The sequence below is a fragment of the Sabethes cyaneus genome, chromosome 2, assembly GCF_943734655.1.
Source record: "Sabethes cyaneus chromosome 2, idSabCyanKW18_F2, whole genome shotgun sequence".
Lineage (NCBI taxonomy): Eukaryota > Metazoa > Arthropoda > Insecta > Diptera > Culicidae > Sabethes > Sabethes cyaneus.
In genome coordinates, this window is record NC_071354.1 from 185,723,396 (window position 1) to 185,737,057 (window position 13,662).

General features: G+C 40.3%; 1 protein-coding gene across 4 annotated transcripts in view; it reads left to right on the top strand.

Moving 5' to 3' along the window:
* The window catches only part of LOC128737996 (calsyntenin-1), a 323,240-nt gene that overhangs the window by 187,233 nt on the left and 122,345 nt on the right, over positions 1 to 13,662 (top strand). For all 4 annotated transcript variants that reach the window (XM_053832789.1, XM_053832792.1, XM_053832790.1 and 1 more), the window contains exon 3: positions 13,456 to 13,595. In XM_053832789.1, coding sequence (XP_053688764.1) covers positions 13,456 to 13,595 — 140 coding nt within the window. The remainder of the gene's footprint in view (positions 1 to 13,455; positions 13,596 to 13,662) is intronic.

Genomic DNA, 13,662 nt, shown 5'->3' on the forward strand with positions numbered 1-13,662 from the left:
TACATAATAAATATTGACATAAATTAGACCCTAGACATGAACTTTTCTATCGGTAAAAAAATGAGCATTAAAATTGTTATTTGCATTTACATATGATCGGACCTAAAACACAAGCGCTTTTTATTATTGTATTCCATTCGGATTGCACTAACCTAGGTTCGATTTCAACACTAAGAAACGTTCTGCTATCGGAAACCTGGTGCCATGTAATATATCGCAACAACGGGAAACCGGAAATTATGCTGGGCCAAGGTAACTTGATTCCTGTTCAAAGGAAGCTCAAGTGTAATAATTCATGCACAAATAATAATATTGTGTATTGCTCACGACAATGGAGACACAGTTAAACCCCGCAATGTACCGTGTGTCTCCTTCGACCACAAGAAATAACTTCGAATCCTAGTAAAACAATGCGCTTCTTCGGCAGGGCACAAACAAATGATGCTCAAATCGAATGCGAACTCTCTCCACTGTGATTCACCGACCGGAAAAGGAAACCCATTATCCAGCAAATTTTCTGGTACACAGTAAGTTCATAGTTCGCGTAAAATGCAGAAAATGTTGGAAAGTTTTCCCGTTAGGCTGTGTGTCTGTGTGTGGAAACAAAAGGCTATGATGTGCAACGTGGTAAGTCATCATCCGTACTTCCGCGTGCTGCTGGTTGGACTGGGCTGGTTCGTTCCCAGACTCTCCGGTCGACCGAAACGGAACGAACCTATTCAACAGTTAGCATTAAGATTGAATTGCTCGCTAACCGTATCATCTAGTGCTTGCCTGCCATTGAAAATGAAATAAACGCTTCGTGGAAAGTGCTCTCCATAAGCGGAACTTTTATACACTAAATTTGCAGGTAAACAATAGCCGTTTCATTCGAAACCAACAACTCTTTGGTAAAACAATTTTCGAATAATCGGCTTTATCAGTTGATCCTTAACCGGGGTTTTTCGCTTAATTTTTGCAATCAAGCGAAATTTTCAAACTCGTTAGAGTGGAAAAGAAGCCTCTTCATTAAATGGCCATTAAATGCGGCGAGAAAGTGATTGTTTCTTTGGAATTAGAAACTAATTCCACCGAAATTTGCTACCTCGCTGCCTGAGCGATGTGCTGCTGCTAATCCGGATCACGCAAGGGATGTTTCATCTTCTTCGTCGTGTTGCCAGTCCGCAGCCAAAAGGGGCACTTTGGTTAGAGCAGGGGTCGGAATCCGCAATTTATTTAATAAACGGCGACATTCAGTCTCAGAACGTTCAGGAGTGCATTGAGTGAAAATTTAACTTTATTATGAACCAGAAATTGATTAAATTGATTTGGCAAATTTGTTAGCGCAAACCGCAAATTGAATTTGAATCAATAAGTTCTCAATAAAGGTGACATGTGTCTTCTGCTGTTACTTTCACATGCCAATTACAGTGCAGGCGGTTCGGTAATTCGATTCATATTAAGTTAGAAGTAGCAATGGGGTTACTTCATTTCAATTGATAAGTCGCTTTTAATTGTGCATGCCAATTTACAGAAAAAGTAAGCGAATCAATACGAAAAAAGTGCAACAATTATGCAAGCATATGTTTTTAGATCTTCTTCAAAACAACCAACAAACTAAGCATATTATTGCGGTACGAGCTTGTTGCATAATTCAACTCCACAGAAGTACAATTTTCAGCGAATTACATTACTCACGAAGTGACTTCGATCAGCCCTTATGCCCCCCGCAATCGGTTACAATTCCGAAAACCATCGGATTGAATAAAGTGTGCTTGCATAATTTATATATTCATCCGCACGAGCAATATTCAAATCCGAATCAATTTGCAAATTACGTTGACAAGGATAAAATGAATTTCCCCGCTATGGTTATAGTCCCAAAATGTGGCTGTCTGTCTTTTTTTTAGAACACTCTGGCAACGAAGGCAACATGAATGGAGAAAGCAATTTTCTGGAATTTTTTTGCCATTTGCTAACAATCTGAAAATAAGGCATACCTACGTATACTCTGCAGCAAACGCTACTGCATTGTTTGATAAACCGATAAAAGTTATCTCCTTCTTGTAAATCTGCACACAACACGAAAATTGATTGATGAAAAAATATACAAACAACCAACTTTGCTGTTATAAACTTCAAACCTAAGAGATACTGCTGCTGCTATGAAGCCCAGAAAGCAGCAACCCTGCTGGAATCAGAAAACCACCACTAATGAAATCAAAAAGGCAATAAAAATGTTTCCGGCAGAGTTTATAGAGTGCGTGTGCCTGTATGTGTTCGAAGAGAGAATTCAATCATAATCAAAGTGGATAAAGGTATCATATCGGGCACGGCAGGCAACCACCCATCCCCCCTTCTCCCCCTCGCTTTGGAAGGTCCACAAACCGAATACAGGAAGAACGCAAAAAAAAGCAAAACATTTCGAACTCTCAAGTCTACCGGGGCAGAACCGAACATTGCGGAAATCACTGCAGGGCCTTCATCTTTTCTCGGCAGTGAAGACAAGGCAAAGGTGTCGAAAGTTGGAAAGAAATGCGAAGATAAAATATTTGTATGCAAATTTTCCGCAAATGGCAAACTGCGAAATTGGATCGATGCACGAACGACGAAATGAGGAACGGGAAGTGGGAATTTTTGCGCTAGTCTGCGATGGTGCGGGTACGAGAAACTGTGGAAACCGCTGGGCGAAAGAAAAACCACCCCGTTTCTTGAAGCAGCAGCAGCAGCTGGGAAAACGCTATAGGATGGAAAGTTTTTCTCGTTTTCCGTCGCTAGGTTTGATGGTTTATGACAGTGTGCTGCAGTGCCCGAAAGGAGCCGACACAGTCGTTGAGGAAATTTATGCAAAGAAATAGACTTAGCAGATTATTCATGTAAAACGTTCTTCGAGTCATGAAAAACCTTACCTCTCCCCTTAGAGAGAGAGGGAAGAAGGGGGGGAGGTAGTGATGCATGCAACCTAAACTGGCACTCCAGTTTGTCTGTTGACAAACTCGTGGTACAATGACGAGCATAATCATGACATCGTCATGGTTGAACGGCCGATAGCTCGGGTGGCGCGGAGAGCCACAGACGACAGGCAGCGGTCAAGGGAAGGTAGCAGGACTAGGACACCATGACAATAAAAACAAGGTGTGCTGTTGTTGATTGTTGACTTTGATGGGAACATTTACACGGACTGCTTGTTTTGCCTGCGTCGCTTCGTCGATGGGCGTGAATGACCGTTTAGGCTGTGTTTTTGTCGTCGTTGCTGTACAAAAGAGGATGGCATGATAAAGTTATGTACCATTTGAATTTTTGCTTTGGCAAGCTAGTCAAAGTCTGTCTGTGTTAACAGATTTCAAACGAACAGGATAGTGTAAAACAACTTCTGAATGTGTTCACAGTTAGTAGGCAGTACTTACACAACTCAGTCCCTAATTTGTGAATCGATATCTGTAATGGCATGCACATAAATTCGGTTGAATTACATTATTAAAACGGAACGGTACACTCAATTATTATTGATGTTTGCAGTCTATGACACTATGCAGGCCCTTACGACTTGCAAGGTACTGCGCGTGACGCTGTTCGTCTGTCAGCGTGTTAGCCGCGATTCTCAGCGCGGGTTTTCGGAGAAAGGGTCCGTTCCTATGAAATAGACGAAACTCGTGTCGGTCAGAAATGAGAGATCCGTTAGTAGCTGCTCAAACCAGAGTAAAAAAAAAAGAATCATACCAACAATTAATTTACTTAAAGCGAGTATTACCAGAATACATTTTCCTCATGACAATGCCCGACCTCATGGTCAAAAATACCTGTAGAATTGCGCTTCGGGTGTTTTGCCCTGCCAGATTTCACATTTAGCAAATATGGCATCTTTTAACTTCCATGTAACTCGAATTTCACTTCTGAACAAGGGTTCAAAAATTGGCTTGATTTGGATTTACTCTCGACGGATGCATCTTGATGAAAATCGCATTTGTTTGCATTTTATCTTGGATCCTCAAGGGATTTTGACGTCAACCAACTTCATGTTCGCAAAATTTTGTTCGCATACTTTAAAGAATCTAGATGGCTCAAAATGTCCTAGACCTGTCGGAATCCTTTCAGTATTAAAAAAGTCTAGTTTCTGTCTCTAAATTGGACCGGTTAGTACGTGATTATCTTGGCAATTTTATTAACTCTTGGATTCGAAACTTTTCGAACCAATTTTAAATGAAAAATTATTCCTTCAAATTAAAAGCAAATTTACAGAAATGCCACACGGCTTTTTCAAAGGACGCTCGAGTACGACAAACTTATTGGAATTAATAAACTCTGCGTGGAATGCAATAGATAATGGAAACTATGAACTCATTGACGTACCAATGCTGCTTTTCAAATGGCTAAAAATTCGAATTGAGTCTAGGCTCATGAAATGATCTGAACTGTATTTAGATAATTACCAACAAACATCTAAATTTTATGGAAATAAGTCAAATTCAGTTCAAGTCACTTCTGGTGTCTGGTTCTGGTGTCCCTCAAGGCTCTCATTTGAGACCACTTCCGCCCTTCCAAAGGGCGAGGGGTCTTGAACCATCATTAGAACCTTCCTCGGCCCAAAAATCCCAGCATACAAATTTTCACGCTGATCGGTTCGGTAATTTCCTAGTCTATAAGGGTCCTACAGACAGCTTACTTACTTTACTTTAGTGGCAACGGTCCGTTACCGATCCTGCGCCGAACGAATTATGGTCCTCCAGTACCGTTGGTTCTGGACTGCCGTCCTCCAATCCCCACGAACACCAACTGAACGTGCATCGTCTTCGACAGCACACACCCACCGGGTGCGGGGTCTGCCTCGGAGTCTACGGCCTCTTCCTGGTTCTCTGCTGAAAATAGTTTTGGCTACTCTTTCATCGGGCATTCTGGACATTCCAACCCATCGCAGCATGCCACATTGCACTACCTTCACTGTATCAGCATATTTGTATACTTGGTACAGATCGTGATTCATGCGTCTACGTCACACTCCATTTTCCATTTTGCCACCAAGTATAGATCGCAGAATTTTACGCTCTAAAACATCAAGCACTCGTCGATCAGCTTCCTTTAGCGTCCATGATTCGTGTCCGTAAAGGGCCACCGGGAGGATTAGTGTCCTGTACAGCGGCAGTTTTGTGCGAATTTGCAAACTACAGGACTTCAGCTGGCTACGTAATCCGTAGAAAGCCCGATTCGCGGCTGCAACTCGTGGTTTCACTTCGCGGCTTACATCGTTGTCACATGTCACGAGTGTACCAAGCTATATATTCCTCCACTACTTCATATCGTTCCCCATCTAACTCCACCTCGGCACCAACACCACTTGGACTCCCACGTTCCCTACCAGCAATCATATACTTCGTTTTGGCGGTGTTAATGGTAAGTCCCAATCTCGCCGCTTCCCTTTTAAAGGGCCTGAAGGCCCTTCCACTGCTCTACGGTTGATTCCGATGATATCGACGTCATCCGCAAAACCAAGAAGCATGTGAGATTCCGTGATGATAGTTTCATTCCTTTCCACGTTTGCCGTTTGTAATGCACCTTCCAAGGCAATGTTGAATAGCAGGTTAGAGAGTGCATCCCCTTTCTTCAGTCCATCCAACGTCACGAGAGCAGCTGAGGTCTCACCCGCTATCCTAACGCATGATTTGGATCCATCCAGCGTCGCACGAATCAGCGTAATTTGTTTCGTCGGAAAACCATGGTCTAGCATTATCTGCCACAGCTCATTTCGTTTAACTGAATCGTACGCCGCTTTAAAGTCCACAAACAGATGGTGTGTCTGCAAGTTGTACTCCCGGAACTTGTCTAGCAACTGACGCAGGGTAAACAGCTGATCCGTCGTGGAGCGACCCTCACGAAAACCAGCTTGGCACTCGCCGACGAAGGACTCCGCTAATGGTCTCAGTCTGCAGAACAGGATACGGGAAATCACCTTGTAGACAGAATTGAGCAATGTAATTCCTCGATAGTTTTTAAACTCCAGTCGATGTCCCTTTTTGAAAATTGGGCAAATGAGGCCATCCAACCGCTCCTCCGGCATTTATTCTTCCTCCCTGATCCTGACAATGATCCGGTGGATTGCTTCTTACAGCCGCTCGTTCCCCGCTTTTAGAAGTTCAGCCGGGATACCGTCCTTCCCAGCAGCCTTACCGTTTTTCAGCTCACTGATTGCCTTTTTACCCTCCTCCTGTGTTGCCCATCGCTTGACCATTGCTTACAATTCTTATCCTGTCCCTGCTGATCTTCGCATTTACCTCTTCATTCAACAGTGTCTGAAAGTGCTCCTTCCTGACAGTTCTATAGACAGACAGACAGACAGACAGACAGAAATTCATTGTTATAGGTATAGATAGATCGATGATTTAATGGCTTAGCCAATCGAGGAATCTCTCTCCGCTGGATCAAAATTGTTTGAAATATTGATCAGGAATATCAAAACAGAGCCATAGGTATAAACGTCATTAATAACTTGACTCTTGTTTATCGATAGACGTCACAGCACAGGTTATTAGAGTACAGGACAATTACGGGGCTAATGCAACGATCCTACTGACTCTATAGCAGCAGCGCCTAGTCGAGATTCGATCATACGGCAACTGACTTGGCAGCAACGTACTCTCCGAAACGAACTGGACAGGGTTGGCACTATCCTACTACGTGGATTTAAATCCTATATCCTAAAGTTTAGCCTCTCTGTTGGTTTCGCGGTACGACGCTGGTCTAACAAGCCAGTCGTCGTATGTTCGAATCTCGACTGGGAGAGGCTGTAAGCATCAATGGGATCATAGCACTAGCCCTGCAATTGTCCTGTACTCTAACTGCTGGCTGCGAAGTCTGTCGAATTAATACAGAAGATCAACTTCCAAATACGGAATGTAGCACCAAGGCTTTGCTTTATCTTAGACATACTCGGATATGGGTAAATTTACCCTAAGCCCATACCCGATTGATAAAAATAAATTTTCGGGTTTCGGCCGAGTACGGGTTCTTACTTCAGTTTACATCCCAGTGCATTAGAGGCATGGAAGTTGGTATTGAAGTAAACACTATTTACAACTGTTTGAAAGCTGCGTTCGATCGCGTTGGTCACTCTATCTTATTAGCTAAAATTGAACGTCTAGGAGCTTCAATTAACTTTACTTATTGGTTAAATTCTTACAATTAGGTACAATTAGGCCGTTCACTCAGTGTCAAATTAGGAAGCATTGAGTCTTACAGCTTCGTCAGCTTGTCTGGTGTTTTTCAGGAGAGCAATTTTACACCGCTACTGTTTTCAATATCTTCTGTTTCCTAGTTGTAAACCTAGTTGTCTAAGCTGATGATTTAAATGTTATTTCTTGTTGTACGAACTGTAGCGGACTTTATTTGAACTGCAACGGCTCTTGGACCCTTTTTCAACTGGTGCTTACAGACTCTACTGACCCTTGGTGTATCAATATGTTTTGTAATTACTTTTACGTGTAAGTAAAATCTATTTCGTTGGAACTATATGATATCTGGAGAACTACTAGAAAGAGTATCAGTAATCAGCGATCTCGGTAAACTACTTGAAACTTGACTCACAAATCTCCTGTAACTATCCTCATAGCACAAGCTATATATACCCAATGGAGCCCATATAATGAATTTTGGATTAACCGACCAGAAGCAGTATAAACTTCCAGGTTTTTAGGCTGTGACCTCAGATCTCGGCCGTGACAGAATCCAAACCACTTGTCATCCTATGCTAACCGTGGTCGATTACTGGGAATCGATACACTGGAAAAAAGTCGTTTTCCTGGGAAAATTATTAACCGGAGAAATAAACGCCCCAAACATTCTCTCCCAAATCAATATAAATGGGCGACTCAGAACCTTAAAGTTACGAGATTTTCTGCGCGTTATTTTCCACTGCACCGAATACGGTCAAACACTTGACACGAAATTTGAATATCCTTAATTCTCATAAAAATCTCCCAAAAATCCTTTATATGGAGATGGCGGCTAGGAAAATAATGTTTCTAAGGGGTAATGAGCAAAATCTCTCGATATCCGGTTGGGTTTCCAAGAAAAATCTAACAATTATTTTAATTAATGATTCAAATACCCACATTGGGTAGAACGTTCTGATGCTGAAACAGCTAAAATGTTGAATACTTTCTTTGTGAAGAGTATTGAAGAAATCCATGACAAGATTCCCTCACCAACTACCGAACCAGCAAATAAGAATGTGTTACCAGGGAACTGCTTTGTTGAGTTTCAACCGATCAGTATGGCAAAACCTAAAAAAACAGTTGCATCTTTGAAGGACTGTGCCGGCGTGCTGTGAATTGTGAATGGTTCTCTCCAGTGTGGGGTATTTCCAGATGCGTGGAAGAAAACGGTGGTGATTCCGATACCTAAAATCGCGAACTCGACGAAACCAGAAGATTACAGACCGATAAACTTATTACCGCTGTACGAGAAGGTGTTAGAGACGATTGTGAAAGAGCAATTGGTGGTGTATGTAGAGCGTACTGGTTCATTGCTGGCAGAACAGTCCGGTTTCTGGAAGAACCATTCGTGCGAATCTGTTTTAAATTTATTATTATTGAAATGGAAGCAATGCATAGAACAAGGCAAGATAGTCTTAGCAGTTTTTGTTGATCTCAAACGTGCCTTCGAAACAATTGATCGGACGAACCTAGTGGAAGCTCTGAAACGTTCTGGTATTCACGGAACTGTACTGAAGTGGTTTCAAAGTTATCTGGAAATCGCGTACAAGTAACGAGGTACAAGGGATGTGTGTCGCCAGAAGCTCTAGTAAACCTTGGAGTTGCTCAGGGTAGTGTGCTTGGACCGTTGTTGTTTATTTTATACATGAATGATGTGAAACGAATTTCGGAGAGGGCAGAAGTTAATCTTTTTGTGGACGATACAGTACTGTTTGTAACTGCTAACAATTACGATGAGTGTTCCAAAGTGAAACATTGAATTGAGTAACTTCTCTGAATGGTTGAAATGGAAAAAACTTAAGTTGAACGTTGCTAAAACAAAATGTATGGTAGTTACTAAACGGCTGCAGAATGGCGGAGATAGACAAGTCCGAATTGACGGAGAAATGGTTCAGCAAGTTCAGGTTGTGAAATATCTTGAAGTGATGATTGACGAAAAACTAAATTTCAAAGAGCATATTAATTACACGATCCGTAAGGCTGCTCGAAAGTTTGGTGTGCTGTGTAGAATCAATCGTTTCTTGACTACAAATACAAAGATACTGATTTATAAATCAACCATCGCTCCCCACTTCGACTATTGTGCTACAGTCCTGTTTCTTGCATCAAAGCAACAGATGAAACGAATGCAGATTCTCCAGAACAAAGTTATGCGTTTGATTCTGTGTTGTGATCGACTGACGCCAAGGATATTTATGCTAGATTGTTTGCAGTGGATGTCTATAAAGCAGCGAGTCGAGTATAATACGCTGGTTTTTGTGTATCGTGTGACAAAAGGAATGGCACCTCAGTACCTGACAAACACGATAGTGTACGGAAGAGATGTGCACCGCACCAAACAAAACATGCTGGAGATCTCAGACTCCTGAATTTCCGAAAATCGTGCACGCAAAACTCATTATTTTATAAGGGTTACAATTTGTTCAACCAGCTTCCAGAAACAGAAAAACAGGCATGCAGTTTAAGAGAATTTAAACAAATCTGTAAGATATTTGTAACGCAAAGAGCCTTGGATTGAGAGATATGGATGGGAATACACGGAAGTAAAGTTAGATGAAATGGAATCTCTCTGTATCAAACTATTATCGAAAGATATCTGCTCGTAATCCTTCCACGCTACAAAAATGTGTATGGGTGTGAGGTGGGCTATCCAAGAAAAAAATACATTGGGTGATTCTAGAATATTCATTCGGCCGTATTGCGCAGTTGCAAACATTGTCTGTGCAGGCTGCGGGGACAGCGGGGCGCTTGGTAGCGATCCGTTTTGGGGTTTGGCGACGTACTCCCGTTATAAATACTGCGCACTAGTTGTTTGGTCTCGAGAGTTGGGAGGCGGGTGCGATCGTATGGTTGAAAGCTTCTGTCAACTACCGCGAACAATTTAGTTTGTGGACCTATCTTGAGACCAGGGATGATTCGATCAATTTGACTTAGTTTTGATTCATTTGACAGTACCGTCTTAGGAGAGCAAAATTCGACAAAGTTATTTATGGGACATTTGTAGAACTAGTTATTATCTACAATTTTGCTGAATAAAGTTTTACTGTATCTTTTGTAGTTACGGTGCTACAATGCTAGTTACTGATTAGTAACTAAATGAACGTTTACAGCACTTAGCTTTAATGCATTAGTGGTAAAAAGTAAAATGTCCTTCAACGGTACCAACGCGCTCGTATAAAGAATTTTACATGCTTATTTAGTATCTCATCCTAGTTTAATCATCAATATGTAGTTAATCAACTATAAAGCTCTGGTTTCTATGTGGTGTGAAAGATAAGATCATTATTTTAGAGTAAACTGATGAAATATTCATAAAGAAATTAAAGGAAATATACAACACAATTAGCGCATTTGTGTTACATTTAGTTGCAGCAATCCATTTACGAATAACTAAATAATTGTGAATAAGCTAGAAGCTACTACAACAAGATACATATGTTGGAAGCTTTCTATTTTATTAGTTCACTTGATAATTTTTTTTTCCTATTCTCGGACACCACTCAATTTATACCGGCAGATACTTTGCATATGGGTCATTCCACGGGAAATTTACAGTCAAAATTTTTTTTCTCTTCGGAATATTTTTTTTACGTTCTTTGTTCAAAAAAAATCGACACGTATTTTTGTATTTCGATGTCACTGTTGGAATTCGCAAGATATGATTTTTTAAAGTATTGTAATCTGGAAAAATCACTATTTTTTAAATACTGATTGTAAACATTGTTTGTAATATCAAAAAATGACTTTCTACCAGATGTGTTCACTATTCCAGAAGCTTTCAAAATTGGTATACCATACCTCCTCTCGATTGTTTTTCAATAGTTAAATAGTGCATTTTTATAAACAATTGCAATTTTTTCAAAGTTGGAACTTTTTTTTCTCGATTTTTTTTATTTTAAAATATTTGTCCATCTTTCTCGAAGAAGCATGCAAAATTTGGAAATGGAGAAATGAAAACTCTGGAAGTTATGAGTTTTTATGTCTCAGCGCGTGTGTCAATGTGAAGCGAGCGGTTATGCTCAATCGATGTTCTAACCCACGGGCAGCTTCATAACGAGGCCGCCTTTGATGCTATTAAGTGTAACGTGTCGTTGAAGCACGCGTGTTCGTCCTCTCGTTTGCATTAACGTGCGCGCTTCGATATAAAAATTCATAACTTCTAGAGTTTTCATTTCTCCATTTCCAAATTTTGCATGCTTTTTCGAGAAAGATGAACAAATATTTTAAAGTAAAAAAAATCGAGAAAAAAAAGTTCCAACTTTGAAAAAATTGCAATTGTTTATAAAAATGCACTATTTAACTATTGAAAAACAATCGAGAGGAGGTATGGTATACCAATTTTGAAAGCTTGTGGAATAGTGAACACATCTGGCAGAAAGTCATTTTTTGATATTACAAACAATGTTTACAATCAGTATTTAAAAAATAGTGATTTTTCCAGATTACAATACTTTAAAAAATCATATCTTGCGAATTCCAACAGTGACATCGAAATACAAAAATACGTGTCGATTTTTTTTGAACAAAGAACGTAAAAAAAATATTCCGAAGAGAAAAAAAATTTTGACTGTAAATTTCCCGTGGAATGACCCATATATAGCTTTTAATTTATTACTGTGTTACTGTTGCGGAGTTTCTACCTTTTTAGAGTTCCGATTCCGAGCGAAAATTATTAGCGTGACTATTTTCTGCGTGTCCTGCCTACGCTTGCAATTTAGCAATTTGAACCAATAGTTTTTCGTCACTGCCTTCCCAGTGTACCTCTCCGTGCTTGACTTGCTTTGCATGCTTGACTCGTAAAATTGCTGCAAGTTACAATAAATAGAATGATTATAAATATGATAATTGATATCCCCAACTTTGGCAACATTTTATTTTTACAATGAATACTTTATCCCTTTTGTGTTTAAAACCGAAAGAGATATAAATGTTTTTTGTATAATATCCCAGCAAAGTACTTATGACGGCTTTATTCTGCGTTATACATGCTTCGTTTATTAAACACCCTCATAAACTGGTTGAATAAATTAATAAATATCAATCAACAAACTATAATTTATTAAAGATAATGCGCCTCCATATTAACACAATCTCTCCATCAAAATATCTAACTAGTTTAATAGAAAGATTTAAAAACGTAAGAAAACATATTTAGCTAGCCTCTAGAATCTAGATTGTGGTGACTGAAATGATGATTGAAAATTTATTTTGGCAACAGTTTAGAAATTAGTTGCGATATTTTTTGTCATTTCCTTGTGCTATTGCAGTTAAACCAAAAGTTTTAAATTACCACCGAATATAGCACATCGCAACGTGCTAATTCATTGAGAAATTAACTTTTTCGGCAACACTCGACCGAAGCGTTTTATGACGATTAACATTGCTCTATCCTTTGTCGTTACGGTCAGCCATTCATAATGTATATAAATGCGATCTGACCGTAACATATTTCGACTCAACACACCGGTCATCTCATTTCCCTGCTGATAGCCATCCTCGATGGCTATTGTAAGGAAAGGATTATTGCGAGAAAAAAGGACAACATAAAACAGATTTTTACACCCTCTTCACAGTCGCGCTCGTGCCCGCTGGACCCAATAGCCGCCACAACTGTCCACGTGAACGGAATTCTAAGTGTGCCCCTCGCTGAGCCAATTCCGATGGGGGAGAAAAAAAGTTCCTCAGCACCACAGGTCGAAAGTCACTGGTGGTGAATGGCTTCCCACTACTACTACTACTGCCAACAACGAGATAGCCGGTAGCATTAGCCACCGACACTGGGACTGGGACTGGGACTGGGGCAGGGAAAAAACAGGTTCCGATGAAACATTTCCCATGTGTCGGTTGTGTTCGTCGTTTGTGGTTTCAGTTTCGGAGTGACAAAAAACGAACCATCTGGGAAGCTGTAAGGATTAAACCGTAAGGATCCTAGTCGGAGATAAATCGTCGTTGGCCCATGGCATCGTTGGCTTTTAATCTGGGAATGCTTTTAGACGACAACTTACACCCCGAAAACTAGGATCGGGTGCGAAAGTTTTACCCAAGCAGTTGGAGGCTATTTTTGCTGCGAATAATAGTTATAAAATTTGCATATTAAAAGGTTAATCGTCCTAATGGTGGACTATAAATATTTAGTTTATGGTTGTACCATGTTTTGAACTGATATATTACAGTATTCGGAGGGTATAAACTATCGCAAATGTATGCTCGTTATTTAGTTCAATACATATTCATATTTTAACAGATTATCTCTCATTTGCTCTCGTTTCAGAACGCGTCCTGGAAACTTCGTACCACGGGTTAATCAAAGAAAACGAAACATTCGTGGAAATAACGCCGCTAATCAAAGTCGACGAGACAAAAATTTGTGGTTTCCACATAATCAAAAAGAATAAGGAGATACCGTTCCAGGTAGGTTCCGACACAGCAAAACACGGGAAAGCAGTCGTTGCCAGCGTCAGCAGCGGCTGATGTCATT